Source organism: Ruditapes philippinarum, unplaced genomic scaffold (genome assembly GCF_026571515.1).
Source record: "Ruditapes philippinarum isolate M1 unplaced genomic scaffold, ASM2657151v2 ctg3261_1_1_1_1, whole genome shotgun sequence".
NCBI lineage: Eukaryota > Metazoa > Mollusca > Bivalvia > Venerida > Veneridae > Ruditapes > Ruditapes philippinarum.
In genome coordinates, this window is record NW_026855786.1 from 186527 (window position 1) to 203017 (window position 16491).

At 31.9% G+C, this 16491-nt stretch overlaps 1 protein-coding gene across 2 annotated transcripts in view; it reads left to right on the forward strand.

Moving 5' to 3' along the window:
* The window catches only part of LOC132744376 (sal-like protein 1), an 85871-nt gene extending 70233 nt beyond the window's left edge, over positions 1-15638 (forward strand). The window contains exon 5 of one of the 2 annotated variants that reach the window (XM_060733085.1): positions 15349-15638. In XM_060733085.1, coding sequence (XP_060589068.1) covers positions 15349-15623 — 275 coding nt within the window. In that variant the 3' untranslated portion in view covers positions 15624-15638. Of the gene's footprint in view, positions 1-1733; positions 2205-15348 lie in introns of those variants that run through there. The other variant, XM_060733084.1, reaches the window with a different exon arrangement.
* Positions 15639-16491: the final 853 nt, after the last annotated feature.

Consider the following 16491-nt stretch of genomic DNA (forward strand, 5'->3'; position numbering starts at 1 on the left):
AATTGGTTGACACTTTACAAGCTTGTTCTTTGTGATTATTTAACATGATGGGCACATGTCCAACAACTATTTACGGAGTTATGCCTTTTTCTTACTGCCAAGCAAAAAGAATAGACGAGCGCACTGTCTTATGGGAGCTCTTGTTTTTACTTTACTGTAGTCTGGTCCTAGGTTATTTGTGAACAAGTTGTTATACGTTGCTCATATTAGTGGTTTTGAATAGATCTGTTACTTTCATTGTTTACGTAAACTTTGAAATAAACAATATACAAACTTAAAAAAGGAACAAAATATACATGTAGCTCCATAAATATATATAAACAATGACATATAAATATAATGTAAGCTATCAGTTGTGTACCATACCTCTGTCACTGACACCGTGATATTAGACTCTGTACTGCAAATACTGTAAATTAAAAACATCAGTGCATAACAAATAGAAACAGTGATTGTAAGAGAAGAACATATGCCTCCATCTTGAATTCTAACACTCAAGAACAATACAAATTTATCTAAATATCTTTTAATATATGTACAACTATTTTAATTGAAAATAAGGCATTGAAACTTATAAAAACTTACAAATTCCTCAATCCTTATGAATAATCATATTCTTATTAAATAAAATACATAGGTCTACTTCATATCAAAATAACCAGCACATGAATGATCACAGATGACCTTAACTTTTGGAAGGAAATGTCATGGTAGCTGGTCAAAGGGACATAATAATACAAACATTGAGACTAAAATCAAACAAGGTCGACAGAGTAGTCTTTCTTGAAAAATAACAATACACACAATCATCACTTGGTTACATACACGTTAGTCGAATGTTGTATATTTGTAGTTTGTACATACACGTCAGTCGAATGTTGTATATTTGTACATACACGTCAGTCGTATGTTGTATATATCTACATACACGTCAGTCGAATGTTGTATTTTTGTACATACACGTCAGTCGAATGTTGTATATTTGTACATACATAGCAGTCGAATGTTGTATATTTGTACATACAGGTCAGTCGAACGTTGTATATTTGTACATATACGTCAGTCGTATGTTGTATATATGTACCAACATGTCAGTCGAATGTTGTATATTTGTACATACATGCCAGTCGAATGTTGTATATTTGTACATACACGTCAGTCGTATGTTGTATTTTTGTATATACATGTCAGTCATATGATGTATATTTGTATAACCACATCAACCGTATGTTGTATATTTGTACATAGACATCAGTCGAATGTTGTATATTTGTACATACACCTTAGACGAATGTTGTATATTTGTACATACACGTCAGTCGTATGTTGTATATTTGTATATACATGTCAGTCATATGATGTATATTTGTATAACCACATCAACCGTATGTTGTATATTTGTACATAGACATCAGTCGGATGTTGTATATTTGTACATACACATCAGCCGGATGTATATTTGTACATACACGTCAGTCGTATGTTGTATATTTGTACATACACATCAGTCGAATGTTGTATATTTGTACATACACGTCAGTCGTATGTATATTTGTACATACACCTCAGCCGAATGATGTATTTAGTACATACACATCGGCCGAATGTTGTATATTTGAACATACACATCAGTAAATTGTCATTTTCTTTATGATTCTTTCATGTTTGTGTTGATTTAAACAAAGTTACACAATGTTTTTATTCATGATAGATTTGTATTATATATTTTTCAGTGACAGTACAAAGATTACATTCTCCTCTTGAATATCACCAATCTAACACGTGCACATCAAATACATGGAAGAAGAAGAGCAAGGTGAAAGTAAAGAAATTCCAGTGTAAGATTTGTATGAACTATTATAAGTGTTTATATCATCTGACTGAACATATGAGAGTACATACTGGAGAACGGCCATTTGTCTGTAGTTTTTGTAACAAAGGGTTCACCAAAAAGTGGAATCTAAAATCACATTTACAAACACATAATTTAAATAAAGTTGATACGTAAATGTCGTAACAAATTGTTTACGAACTTAAAGTCGAAAAATCTAAATTTAAGGACATATGTACAAAGACATTTTTATCATGTTTTTATGTAGTAAATGTAAAATGGAGTTCACGAAGAACCGGAATTGATGAGTTCATGCAAATAGACATTTTTATAATGTTTTTATGTAGTAAATGTTCATGTTCATAGACATTTTTATCATGTTTTTATTTAGTAAATGTAAAAGGAAATAACAAAGAACCGGAATTTTTGAGTTCATGTACATAGACATTTTATCATGTTTATATGTAGTAAATGTTCATGTACATAGACATTTTATCATTGTTTTATGTAGTAAATGTTCCTGTTCATAGACATTTTTATCATGTTTTTATTTAGTAAATGTAAAAGGAGTTCACAAAGAACCGGAATTTTTGAGTTCATGTACATAGATATTTTATCATGTTTTTATGTAGTAAAAATTCATGTTCATAGACATTTTATCATGTTTTTATGTAGTAAAAATTCATGTTCATAGACATTTTATCATGTTACTATGTAGTAAATGTAAACGAGTTTGTCGAAAAACCGGAATTTATGATTACATGTACATAGACATTTTATCATGTTTTTATTTAGTAAATGTAAAAAGGGGTTCACGAAGAACCGGAATATAGGAGTTCATGTACAAAAACATTTTCGTTAATTATGTTTGTATGTAATACATGTATTACTACATTATTTTTAATTCAGTTTCTATGAAGCTGTTGTATATAGCAAAAGACTTGCACAGTGTTGGAATTTAAAGGAACGCCACTGCATAAAGTAATCCGAACTATTTTTTTCAATCATAGTTCATGAAGTCTTGATTAATCGCTTATTTGAAAAATGACAATTTAATCACCTTGTGTCTCCTGAATAAAAATGTTTTTTATTGTGCATAATGACCTTAAAATTCAAACGCGTTTTTAAACCATTCTTGATTTAAGTCGCACACAATTATTTGATTTTCAATTTAATTTTTGGAGATTAATAATTATTCTTCCCCTTCATTAACTCTGACATATTTATCAAGCTATTCTATATCTTGAATATTTATATTTCCATACATTTTAAACCTCGTTGGGGAGTGTACAAAGAGTTAACCTTGTTGATATGAGCCACGTCATGACAAAACCAACATAGTGTGTTTGCGACCAGCATGGATCCAGACCAGCCTGCGCATCCGTGCAGTCTGATTAGGATCCATGCTGTTCGCTTACTAACTCTATTACAAGTAGAGAAACTGATAGCGAACAGTATGGATCCTGATCAGACTGCGCGGATGCGCAGGCTGGTCTTGATCCATGCTGGTCGCGAACGCACTATGTTGGTTTTGTCGTGACGCGTCTCATATATGTTATTGTTATTATTCAGAGAGATCTGAATTTTAAGGGAACATTATACAAAAACATTATATTTACTCAAGAATTGTATAGCCACTTTTGATAAAATTTGGAAAATAAATTATGTTGTTGTTTTTTTTCTCGCGTTTATTTTCAAGGCAGGATATTATATTGTTTTCCAGATAATATATTGAAAACATTAACAGCAAATAACTAAAACTCTGAACATCAATAAAGGAAGGAAAGCTAACGGAAATTTCACGTCGAATGTAAGACAAAGTCAATACTTTGTTTATAAAATAGTGCTGTTTTCTTATCACCTGTATCAGATATGTATATTTCTTATTCTAAAATAACTTTTGTTGACACCCGCCTAGAATTGCGTGTTTCTATTGTTAGAATTGCCTGTTTCTATTTATAGAATTGCGTCCGTCTGTCAGTCCGTTTGTCCGTCACACTTTCGTGTACGGTCAATAACTTTGTCATTTATCAAAGAAATTTGAAATAGCTTGGCACAAATGTTTGTTATAATAAGACGATGTGTCTTGCGCAATAACCAGACTCCTACCTCCAGGGTCAAGGTCGCACTTGCTCATTCAAGGTCAACATTGTCTATTTGAGGGTGTATGTCGTGTCCGGTCCATAACCTTCTTATCTATGAAGGGATTTTGTAAATACTTTCTACAATTTTTCACAATATTGTGACGATGTGCAACAACCGGTCACCTACCTCCAAGGTCAAGGTCAGACCTTGAGGTCAAAGATTAACATAGTATGTTATAGGATATATATTTTTGTGTCCGGTCCATAACTTTTTCATAGATCAAAAGATTTTGAAAATACTTGGCACAAATAGACACATTAATAAGACAATGTGTCATGCGCAACACCTGCATCCATACCTCGAAGTTCAAGGTCACACTTAGAGGTAAAATTTAAAATAGTCTGTTATAGGGTATATTTTATGTCAGGTCTATAACTTCTTCATAGATCAATGGATTTTGTAAATACTTGGCACAAATAGTCACAATAATAAGACAATGTGTCATGCGGAACACCTGCATCCATACCTCGAAGTTCAAGGTCACACTTAGAGGTAAAATTTAAAGTAGTCTGTTATAGGGTTTATTTTGTGTCCGGTTTATAACTTCTTCATAGATCATGCGATTTTGTAAATACATGGCACAAATAGTCACATTAATGAGACGTTTTGTCACGTGCAATAACCAGTCACCTACACTTAGGTCAAGGCAAAGATTTTTGAAATATTGATAACCACATAAACGTATTTCTATTATAATACTTCCCTTAGGAGGGGAACGTTGGTAACTCTGTTACAAACTTTTGTCTTAAGACAAACAAAACAAAGAAGAATGAAGAAAAAAAAGGACAATGTACATTCAATTTTTTATTATTAAGCTTATTTCATTTGTTTATTATAACATTTACTTTTTAAGAAATTACATTTATTTTATTTAATGTTACGTGTGAAATAACTTTTGTCTTTAGACAAACAAAGACAAACACACATTTTCAGAGTCTCTAATTGAAATAGCTTTTTTGGTGTACATCATGTCACCGAGCTTTAAGGAATTAAAATAAAAGTTTAACTTAAGTGATAGTGCCATGTATGTATATCATATTCCTTTTTTATTTTTCTAATAAATAACGTGTCAATGAGCCAGTCTATCTTTTAATGACGGGAACCAGACATGGACAGGGAAACAGAGATTGTATGGTATAATTCATCGCAATTACCGTACGATTGTTGCCTCCTTATATTTGAGAGTCATTGTAGATAGAACATCTGCAATGCACAACAAACACAAATAAGTGTAAACATACATTTTAAAAGTAAAAAGGGATTGATTTAGAGATTTGAAGATTTTAAATTCAGTGTACGAACTTGTAATTATGTCATTATAGGCTAGGTGGATGTTGGTAATTTTTAAGGCGTATTGATTTTGCTTCTAGCAGACATTTCAATCTTTGTCGCAACAGACAAACATCGGTTTATTCAGAATTTCAGACATGGCATTACTTTGTGAATATATGCATAAGGTTCTACTTTTTCAGAACGAGCACATACCAAGACAAATTGATTAGTGCACCGGATATTCAACTGTAATAGAGAACAATTGTCAAGACTGATGTTGTACATTATCCGTGACTGTTCACATCATTTTGCGGCGTCTTTGATGTGCAACATCAACATTTAACGTGTATATTTAATAATGTGATAAATTACCGATACACCATCAAACTCCGTTTAAAGAAAGGTAACGTGTAGATAAATGCAGTTGAGGAACAATAGAAGTTATTTCCCTTTCTTTATGTAAGCATAAAGGGACAAGGAACCAAATACTAACTGGACGATTAAATTAAATCGTATAAACAAGGAAGGTGGATCACATATGTAAGATAAGTTGCATTTCCTCCAAATCATATAATGCACTTAGAAGGTTACATACATATATGGTTAGAAACGAGTTGAAAAAAGGTAAGAATTGTGTTTATTACCAAATTTGGTAAATTTGTATAGTTTGATTTTTCAGTTCTATTGGACTCCACTCAACAATGAATGAGTACTTTAGCATGATGATTTCTGCGAATACCAATGTGATTTAGACAATTTGATTCTCACACTGACTGACTGTTTGTCTGTCTGTCTGTCTGTCCGGACGCGTTTATGATCACCTGCTTGATATTGTCTATATATCGTGCAAATTATCCAATGGGATTTGTATTTACAGCGAAAATAATTGTACTCTATACATTGAATTCAATACGATATTGTCTATATATATATATTGTTCCAAATGTGCAAAGGTACCTCCATTCGAGAATAATATCTTAAAATAGAAAATAATATTAGTACATTCGATAATATTCCATTAATATTTTGTATGGTAAATGTACATGTTTATACATAGCTTTAAAGTCATATAGATAGTGAAAGGTAATACGGCGAATATACAGCTTGAGTAGTGGAGCGCCACTGTATATTATTATTTCGGGTTGTAACTATTGACGAAATCTAGATTAAATAAACGGTTTCTTTTATAGGGTTAACGCACGTTTTTCCGTGTTATAACGTCTGCAGAGTCCCGAGGAACGGTTGGTGCCCGAGCCCGATAGGGCGAGGGCTCCAACAGTTCCGAGGGACTCTGCAGACTTTATAACACGAAATAAACGTGCGTTGACGCTATTATAGCATAAAATTTTCAAACAAATTCGTGATGTATAGTTTATACAAAACACAATTACATTAAATTCTTGTGCTTGGACGGTATTTATCCAATTCTATGTTTTACGTATCCGTTTCATTTTTCCGGGGCCAACAACTTGGAAAATTCTCGGAACCGAACGAAATTTTGAATTTTAAGTGATTTAACAAAGCTGGGCCTTTGGAGATTTATTATCTCAAGAAAAAATAAAACGTTACATTACTCTACCCTCTACCCAAGACAAAACATGACCCTCAGAAATTCTTAGAATGATTTCAGATTGACGGTAGAAAAAAGATCAGTGACATCAGAATCGGTTTTTTTTTCAAGCAAGTTCAAACAAGTTTATAAAAAAATCAGGCACTAAGCATTATTCTCTCAAAGAAATAGCATTTATCAACATTAACATAAATAAAAAACATTTTCTCATATTAATTTTGTGTTATCTAGTTATGTAAGTTAATCGGAGTGTTAAACTGAATGACAGGTAGATTCTACTGTATTTGTTTACATTGACAACTGTCCGTTTCTTAGAAAGGGCGACAACCAAGATAAGCACCGATGTCTATACGCCGTTTTTCCGGCATAGTTACTTGAATATACGACTGAGGCCCTCGAATCAATAAATTTCAATATAACAAGAGCGCATGACTCTTTGGCAAACAGGCCAAATCGTCATTTTTTGTTTGTTTGTTTACTGGGCCCTGTATGTATTGCGCATAGGTGAAACCGGGCTATAACAAGAGCGCGTGACTATGTTAACACATGGTTTTGGTCCCGTTATAACATGGGCAAAAGAGGGAAAAATAGCCGATTTTATGCTATAATAGGCAAAAGAAACCGTTTATTTAATCTAGATTTCGTCAATAGTTACAACCCGAAATAATAATATACAGTGGCGCTCCACTACTCAAGCTGTATATTCGCCGTATTACCTTTCACTATCTATATGACTTTAAAGCTATGTATAAACATGTACATTTACCATACAAAATATTAATGGAATATTATCGAATGTACTAATATTATTTTCTATTTTAAGATATTATTCTCGAATGGAGGTACCTTTGCACATTTGGAACAATATATATATATAGACAATATCGTATTGAATTCAATGTATAGAGTACAATTATTTTCGCTGTAAATACAAATCCCATTGGATAATTTGCACGATATATAGACAATGTCTAGCAGGTGATCATAAACGCGTCCGGACAGACAGACAGACAGACAAACAGTCAGTCAGTGTGAGAATCAAATTGTCTAAATTCCGTTCTAAGAATTTCTGAGGGTCATGTTTTGTCTTGGGTAGAGGGTAGAGTAATGTAACGTTTTATTTTTTCTTGAGATAATAAATCTCCAAAGGCTCAGCTTTGTTAAACCACTTAAAATTCAAAATTTCGTTCGGTTCCGAGAATTTTCCAAGTTGTTGGCCCCGGAAAAATGAAACGGATACGTAAAACATAGAATTGGATAAATACCGTCCAAGCACAAGAATTTAATGTAATTGTGTTTTGTATAAACTATACATCACGAATTTGTTTGAAAATTTTATGCTATAATAGCGTCAACGCACGTTTATTTCGTGTTATAAAGTCTGCAGAGTCCCTCGGAACTGTTGGAGCCCTCGCCCTATCGGGCTCGGGCACCAACCGTTCCTCGGGACTCTGCAGACGTTATAACACGGAAAAACGTGCGTTAACCCTATATAACAAAATGTTGTTGTTCCTCTTAATCTCCAGTTGGAAATATGTCAATGTAAATCGTTAAAAAACGTAGCCTTAGTTTAACTATAAGAATGTTATTCTTGAAAATAGTTGTAAATGTAAATAAAAGGAATATACATCATTTTTTCATGTCGTCCGTTTCTTATAAAGGCTAGTTTTGATTTTACGAGTAGATGGGACCAAATTTATGAACAACGCCTTTGCATAAATCTATAGGAAAAATGTTCAAATATTTCTTATCCGGATCATAGGAGCTTACATAAATGTTACATACAACTACAGAGTCTAAATCTTATATATATGGCATGAAAGGTTAAGGTCTAATTGAACCTTTTATGCTCGTTAAGACCATGGCTATATGATGAGAAAGATGGGCAGTAGGACAAAAACCCTGCCTTCCAAATATGACAGGGCGGACAAAAGCTCTACTGGACAGAAGCCGTCCTGCGAAAATGGCACGGCGGAAAAAAGCCCTCATAAAATTGACAGGGCGGACAAAAGTTGCCATGTGAAAATGATAGGATGGACGCGAACTACGTGAAAATGACAGGGTGAACAAAAGAACTTAAGTCATTGACCTGTTAAAAGAGACGGTATTCTATATAAATCCCATATAAATGTCTCGATGCTTTTATTTACACTATGTTAATTATAACTTCATACGGGAGTAATGGGATATATCACACGTGCATCACGTGCATTAAGCTTATTATGTCGTATAACATGTCGTATAACAAGGGGTTTATGCTTAGATATTTGGCGTGTAAAAAGATCCAGTAGACTCTGTCACGTTTGGTTAAAATTTTATTACAATAAATGCCAAATGTTCCAACTTCGTATTAGGGTTGTTGGCTTGTTCAACACTAAATTATAATATAAGTCAGCGCGAATCGAGGATTTTTAACTAGAGGGGGTCGCAAAATTTTAACAAGGAGTAATGTATAGTTCAGAGTGGGTTGAGAATTTTCTTGTTTACCGAAGGATGTCATGACTAACATTTTTACGTGATCTTCATTAGTTTTTGCATCATATCTTCAATAGATAAACGTTAGTTAATACCATACTTCAGAAGGATGCTATATACTGACAACATTCCATAAAACCCCTTCTGGATCATCGCATGTAAACTTTCAAATAAATACATGCTCACATCTCAAACACTATAAGATTTTCATTACACATAACAAGCAAGTACTTATGTCTAGAGAAGATATTTATTTGATTTGTGTTAAATAAAATTTTATTTTATCGAGTAAGCTTTAAAAATACTATGCCACGGGTGAAACACTGTTTTTGCGGTTCACGACAAACAAACCAATTTTCTTTTTATTTTATGCTTCATTAAAAGTTTAAATGAAATTTCCTCTATATTAACTTCAATATCAAAATCTGTTTTCTCCATTGGTAGCCTCAATTCCAGAGGAATTTTTCATCAATTCATGAACTCCATAGATAAAAAGAATCAACTTTAGATGGAAATGATAATATTCATTTTAAACAAAGCTATGAATGATCGTTTGTTTTAATAACTAAAACAGGGTCTTTCTATAATTTTCACGGATATATCAGTAAGCATAAAATAAAGCTGAATAATTGCAACTTTTTTATAACCTTCGAAGGATGAAGTGATTGCTCATAATATCCTCCCTCATACAGGTTAATATAATGGTTTTTGCCAATTTAACAAGATGAGAGATAACTGCTATTTACCTTTAAGCTACTATTTCTTCCGAAAATTAGCCAAATGTTGTTTATTTGTACATACACCTCAGTCGGGTGTTGTATATTTGTACATACACCCCAGTCGGATGTTGTATATTTGTACATACACCTCAGTCGGATATTGTATTATTCTACATACACATCAGCCGAATGTTGTATATTTGTACATACACCTCAGTCGGATGTTGTATATTTGTACATACACCTCAGTCGGATATTGTATATTTCTACATACAAATCCGCCGAATGCTTTATATTTGTACATACACATCAGTCGAATGTTGTATATTTGTACATAGACATAAGCCAAACGTTGTATATTTGTACATACACGTCAGCCGAATGTTGTATATTTATACATAGACATAAGCCGACGGTTGTATATTTGTACATACACCTCAGTCGGATGTTGTATATTTGTGCATACACCTCAGTCGGATATTGTATATTTCTACATAAACATAAGCCAAACGTTGTATATTTGTACATACACCTCAGTCGAATGTTGTATATTTGTACGTACACATCAGCCGAATGTTGTATATGTGTACATACACATCAACCGAATGTTGTATATTTGTACATGAAATCAGCCAAATGCTGTATATATTTGTACATACACATCAGCCAAATGTTCTATATTTGTACATACACATAAGCCAAACGTTGTATATTTGTACATACACCTCAGTCGGATGTTGTATATTTGTACATACACATAAGCCGAATGTTGTATATGTGTACATACACATCAGCCGAATGTTGTATATTTGTACATACACATCAGCCGAATGTTGTATATTTGTACATACACATCAACCGAATGTTGTATATTTGTACATAGACATAAGCCGAATGTTGTATATTTGTATATACACATCAACCGAATGTTGTATATTTGTACATACACATAAGCCGAATGTTGTATATTTGTACATACACATCAACCGAATGTTGTATATTTGTACATACACATCAACCGAATGTTGTATATTTGTACATACACATAAGTCGAATGTTGTATATTTGTACATACACATCAACCGAATGTTGTATATTTGTACATACACAATCAACCGAATGTTGTATATTTGTACATACACATCAACCGAATGTTGTATATTTGTACATACACATAAGCCAAACGTTGTATATTTGTACATACACCTCAGTCGGATGTTGTATATTTGTACATACACATAAGTCGAATGTTGTATATTTGTACATACACATCAACCGAATGTTGTATATTTGTACATACATATCAACCGAATGTTGTATATTTGTACATACATATCAACCGAATGTTGTATATTTGTACATACATATCAACCGAATGTTGTATATTTGTACATACATATCAACCGAATGTTGTATATTTGTACATACATATCAACCGAATGTTGTATATTTTTACATACACATCAGCCGAATGTTGTATATTTGTACATACATATCAACCGAATGTTATTGTACAAAATCAACCGAATGTTGTATATTTGTACATACATATCAACTGAATGTTGTATATTTGTACATACATATCAACCAAATGTTGTATATTTGTACATACACATCAGCCGAATGTTGTATATTTGTACATACACATCAGCTAAATGTTGTATATTTGTACATACATATCAACCGAATGTTGTATATTTGTACATACATATCAACCAAATGTTGTATATTTGTACATACATATCAACCGAATGTTGTATATTTGTACATACATATCAACCGAATGTTGTATATTTGTACATACATATCAACCGAATGTTGTATATTTGTACATACACATCAGCCGAATGTTGTATATTTGTACATACATATCAACCGAATGTTATTGTACAAAATCAACCGAATGTTGTATATTTGTACATACATATCAACCGAATGTTGTATATTTGTACATACATATCAACCAAATGTGTATATTTGTACATACACATCAGCCGAATGTTGTATATTTGTACATACACATCAGCCGAATGTTGTATATTTGTACATACATATCAACCGAATGTTGTATATTTGTACATACATATCAACCGAATGTTGTATATTTGTACATACATATCAACCGAATGTTGTATATTTGTACATACATATCAACCGAATGTTGTATATTTGTACATACACATCAGCCAAATGTTGTATATTTGTACATACACATCAGCCGAATGTTGTATATTTGTACATACATATCAACCGAATGTTGTATATTTGTACATACATATCAACCGAATGTTGTATATTTGTACATACACATCAGCCAAATGTTGTATATTTGTACATACACATCAGCCGAATGTTGTATATTTGTACATACATATCAACCGAATGTTGTATATTTGTACATACACATCAGCCGAATGTTGTATATTTGTACATACACATCAACCGAATGTTGTATATTTGTACATACACATCAGCCGAATGTTGTATATTTGTACATACATATCAACCGAATGTTGTACAAAATCAACCGAATGTTGTATATTTGTACATACACATCAGCCGAATGTTGTATATTTGTACATACATATCAACCGAATGTTGTATATTTGTACATACATATCAACCAAATGTTGTATATTTGTACATACATATCAACCGAATGTTGTATATTCGTACATACATATCAACCGAATGTTGTATATTTGTACATACATATCAACCGAATGTTGTATATTTGTACATACACATCAGCCGAATGTTGTATATTTGTAACATACATATCAACCGAATGTTGTATATTTGTACATACATATCAACCGAATGTTGTATATTTGTACATACACATCAGCCGAATGTTGTATATTTGTACATACATATCAACCGAATGTTGTATATTTGTACATACATATCAACCGAATGTTGTATATTTGTACATACATATCAACCGAATGTTGTATATTTGTACATACATACATATCAACCGAATGTTGTATATTTGTACATACATATCAACCGAATGTTGTATATTTGTACATACACATCAGCCGAATGTTGTATACTTGTACATCCACATCAGCCGAATGTTGTATATTTGTACATACATATCAACCGAATGTTGTATATTTGTACATACATATCAACCGAATGTTGTATATTTGTACATACATATCAACCGAATGTTGTATATTTGTACATACATATCAACCGAATGTTGTATATTTGTACATACACATCAGCCGAATGTTGTATATTTGTGCATACACATCAGCCAAATGTTGTATATTTTTACATAGACATAAGCCGAATTTTGTATATTTTTACATAGACATAAGCCGAATGTTGTACATTCCTAATTTTTGTTGTTGTTTTGTTTTTTGTTGGTGTTTGTTTTGCCTGCGTACGAGTATGTTTGACCAATACAAGCAAATGACTATATATATATATTTATATATAAAACGAAGATAAATAGAACTTTTATTTTCCGTTACTTACTTTGCTTACATAGAAACCTTTAATTTTATTGAAACATCAAATGACGTTTTAATCTAAAAAAAGCAATGTATCAAAATAATATATAATATGATTTAAGTATTATCTCTCATAAAGTGTAAACCCTCTGTCTTATTAAATGCCTCATATTGAGGGCCCGAGCTGTTAATACACCCTCCGGGTCCCTATGCTGCATTGCACGAAATAATGTCTTATTGGCGTCCGCGCCGAAGCGCGGCGCCTCTTATGGAATGAAATCAGATTTTGTGAAAGGGCGACAGCAACTTCTGGAGCCTTTTAGTCGGACATAATAAAAGCCGATTATTCCGATCAGTATGAGGGTGCTTGATTATTAATTAAAAATGAAATGTCGCGATATATACAATGAATAGCGAACTGGAGAATTTCGCAATGCAAACATTTTCAAATGAAATAACCTTTTCCGTCAATAAATCGCGCTCTTCGGGGTATTTTTATTTATCATTTTGTAGTACCCAGTGGGTTATTATGGTACATGTATCCGAAAGCTGAATAGAATGATGAGTTGATGACCTAAATATTCCGAAAATCTATTTATAGAGGGATGTACTCCTATCGGTAATTCCCGGTCTCTCCTTGACCGGGATTTACTAGTGACCGGCGAATAGTACCACACGTTTATTGTCCGGTCTCTCCCGGTTTTGGAGTAGATTAGTAGATGTTTGATATCGTTACAGAACAGAACAAATATTTTACAGTTATATAAGTTTTTTTTTTTTCAAAATGAATGTTTGTCACTTAGTTTGGTTACAATAATTAATAAACACAGATCAATTCTCAAATTTATTGATTATTATTATACATAAACATACAATTCGAAAAAAACAAACCAACAACAACAATAGCATGTTTTATTTTATCTATATGAGATAAAAACAATAAATATGTACAATAATTGAGAAAAAATGTACATTTTTATGGTATTAATATGACACTATCAACTTTGAAACTTTTATTTTATTTGTTATTCGTGTTTAATAAAGATGCCGAGGAATTATTCAAAGTTACAAATTAGATTTTATGAATTATTCAATTGATTTTTCCAGTTAAGTTTTTACTTATAATCGTCAATCAATATGACAAATTGAATTTTTAAAATAGTAGTAAAGGTAAAATCTCAGTATTAAAATAGCACATAAAACACAAAAAAGAAAAGAAAACAATATTCATAAAATCTGTATTTTTTATTAAAATAGATATTACAATTATTGTATAATAAACAATTATGCTCAACATGATCAACATGGTAATGTAACCAGTGTCATATTGTTAGTAAGTGTGAACACATACCTTTAGAGGGGGTCTTCGCTAACAGCGATAACATAATAAGGGACAAGTGTGGTGTTGATCATGCTTTACACATAAGGATTATAATCAAATGATTGTATACATGTATATCCGTTGCTATTAATAACCACGATCATAAAGAAATAACAAGTAATATTCTAATCTCTAGCTTGCCAATCAAAGTTAATAATGAACAATGTCTTTCGTCCGTTCATTCATAAGTGATATACAATTCTGGTAAAAACCAATTAACCATTGAAAAGTTTATAATCATATATCTACTAGTTCATCTTCACCTGCTGCATTTCTTGCTTGGACGCCCTTTGATGCTTTGCATCAATGCTTTTCTTGTATATATCTTACTTTGAAGCATTTTTTTTTTGTTTGTTTATTTTTATCATTGCGGACATGTTTTCAAACCAAACAATGATTGCTTATAAACATTGGATAAAAACTTGAACATTAAAACAAAGTTACACAATGTTTTTATTCATGATAGATTTGTATTATATATTTTTCAGTGACAGTACAAAGAGTACATACTCCTCTTGAATATCACCAATCTAACACGTGCACATCAAATACATGGAAGAAGAAGAGCAAGGTGAAAGTAAAGAAATTCCAGTGTAAGATTTGTATGAACTATTATAAGTGTTTATATCATCTGACTGAACATATGAGAGTACATACTGGAGAACGGCCATTTGTCTGTAGTTTTTGTAACAAAGGGTTCATCAAAAAGTGGAATCTAAAATCACATTTACAAACACATAATTCAAATAAAGTTGATAAGTAAATGTCGTAACAAATTGTGTTCGAACTTAAAGTCGAAAAATCTAAATTTAAGGACATATGTACAAAGACATTTTTTATCATGCTTTTATGTAGTAAATGTAAAAAGGAGTTCTCGAGGAACCGGAATTTATGAGTTCATGTACATAGACATTTTATCATGTTTTTATGTAGTAAATGTAAAAAGGAGTTCACAAAGAACCGGCATTTATAAGTTCATGCACATAGACATTTTATCATGTTTTTATGTAGTAAATGTAAAAAGGAGTTCACAAAGAACCGGAATTTATAAATTCATGCACATAGACATTTTATCATGTTTTTATGTAGTAAATGTAAAAAGGAGTTCAAAAAGAACCGGAATTTATAAGTTCATGCACAGAGACATTTTATCATGTTTTTATGTAGTAAATGTAAAAAGGAGTTCACAAAGAACCGGTATTGATGAGTTCATGCACATAGACATTTTATCATGTTTTTATGCAGTAAATGTAAAAAGGAGTTCGCAAAGAACCGGAATATAGGAGTTCATGTACAAAAACATTTTCGTTAATTATGTTTGTATGTAATACATGTATTACTACATTATTTTTAATTCAGTTTCTATGAAGCTGTTGTATATAGCAAAAGACTTGCACAGTGTTGGAATTTAAAGGAACGCCACTGCATTAAATAATTCGAACTATTCTTTTCAATCATTGGTATTCTAGTTTATGAAGTCTTGATTTATCACTTATTTGAAAAATGACAATTTAATCACCTTGTGTCTCCTGAATAATGTTTTTATTGTGCTCAATGACCTTAAAATTCAAACGCGTTTAAACGCTTTCAAGTTAAACCATTCTTGATTTAAGTCGCACACAAGTATTTAA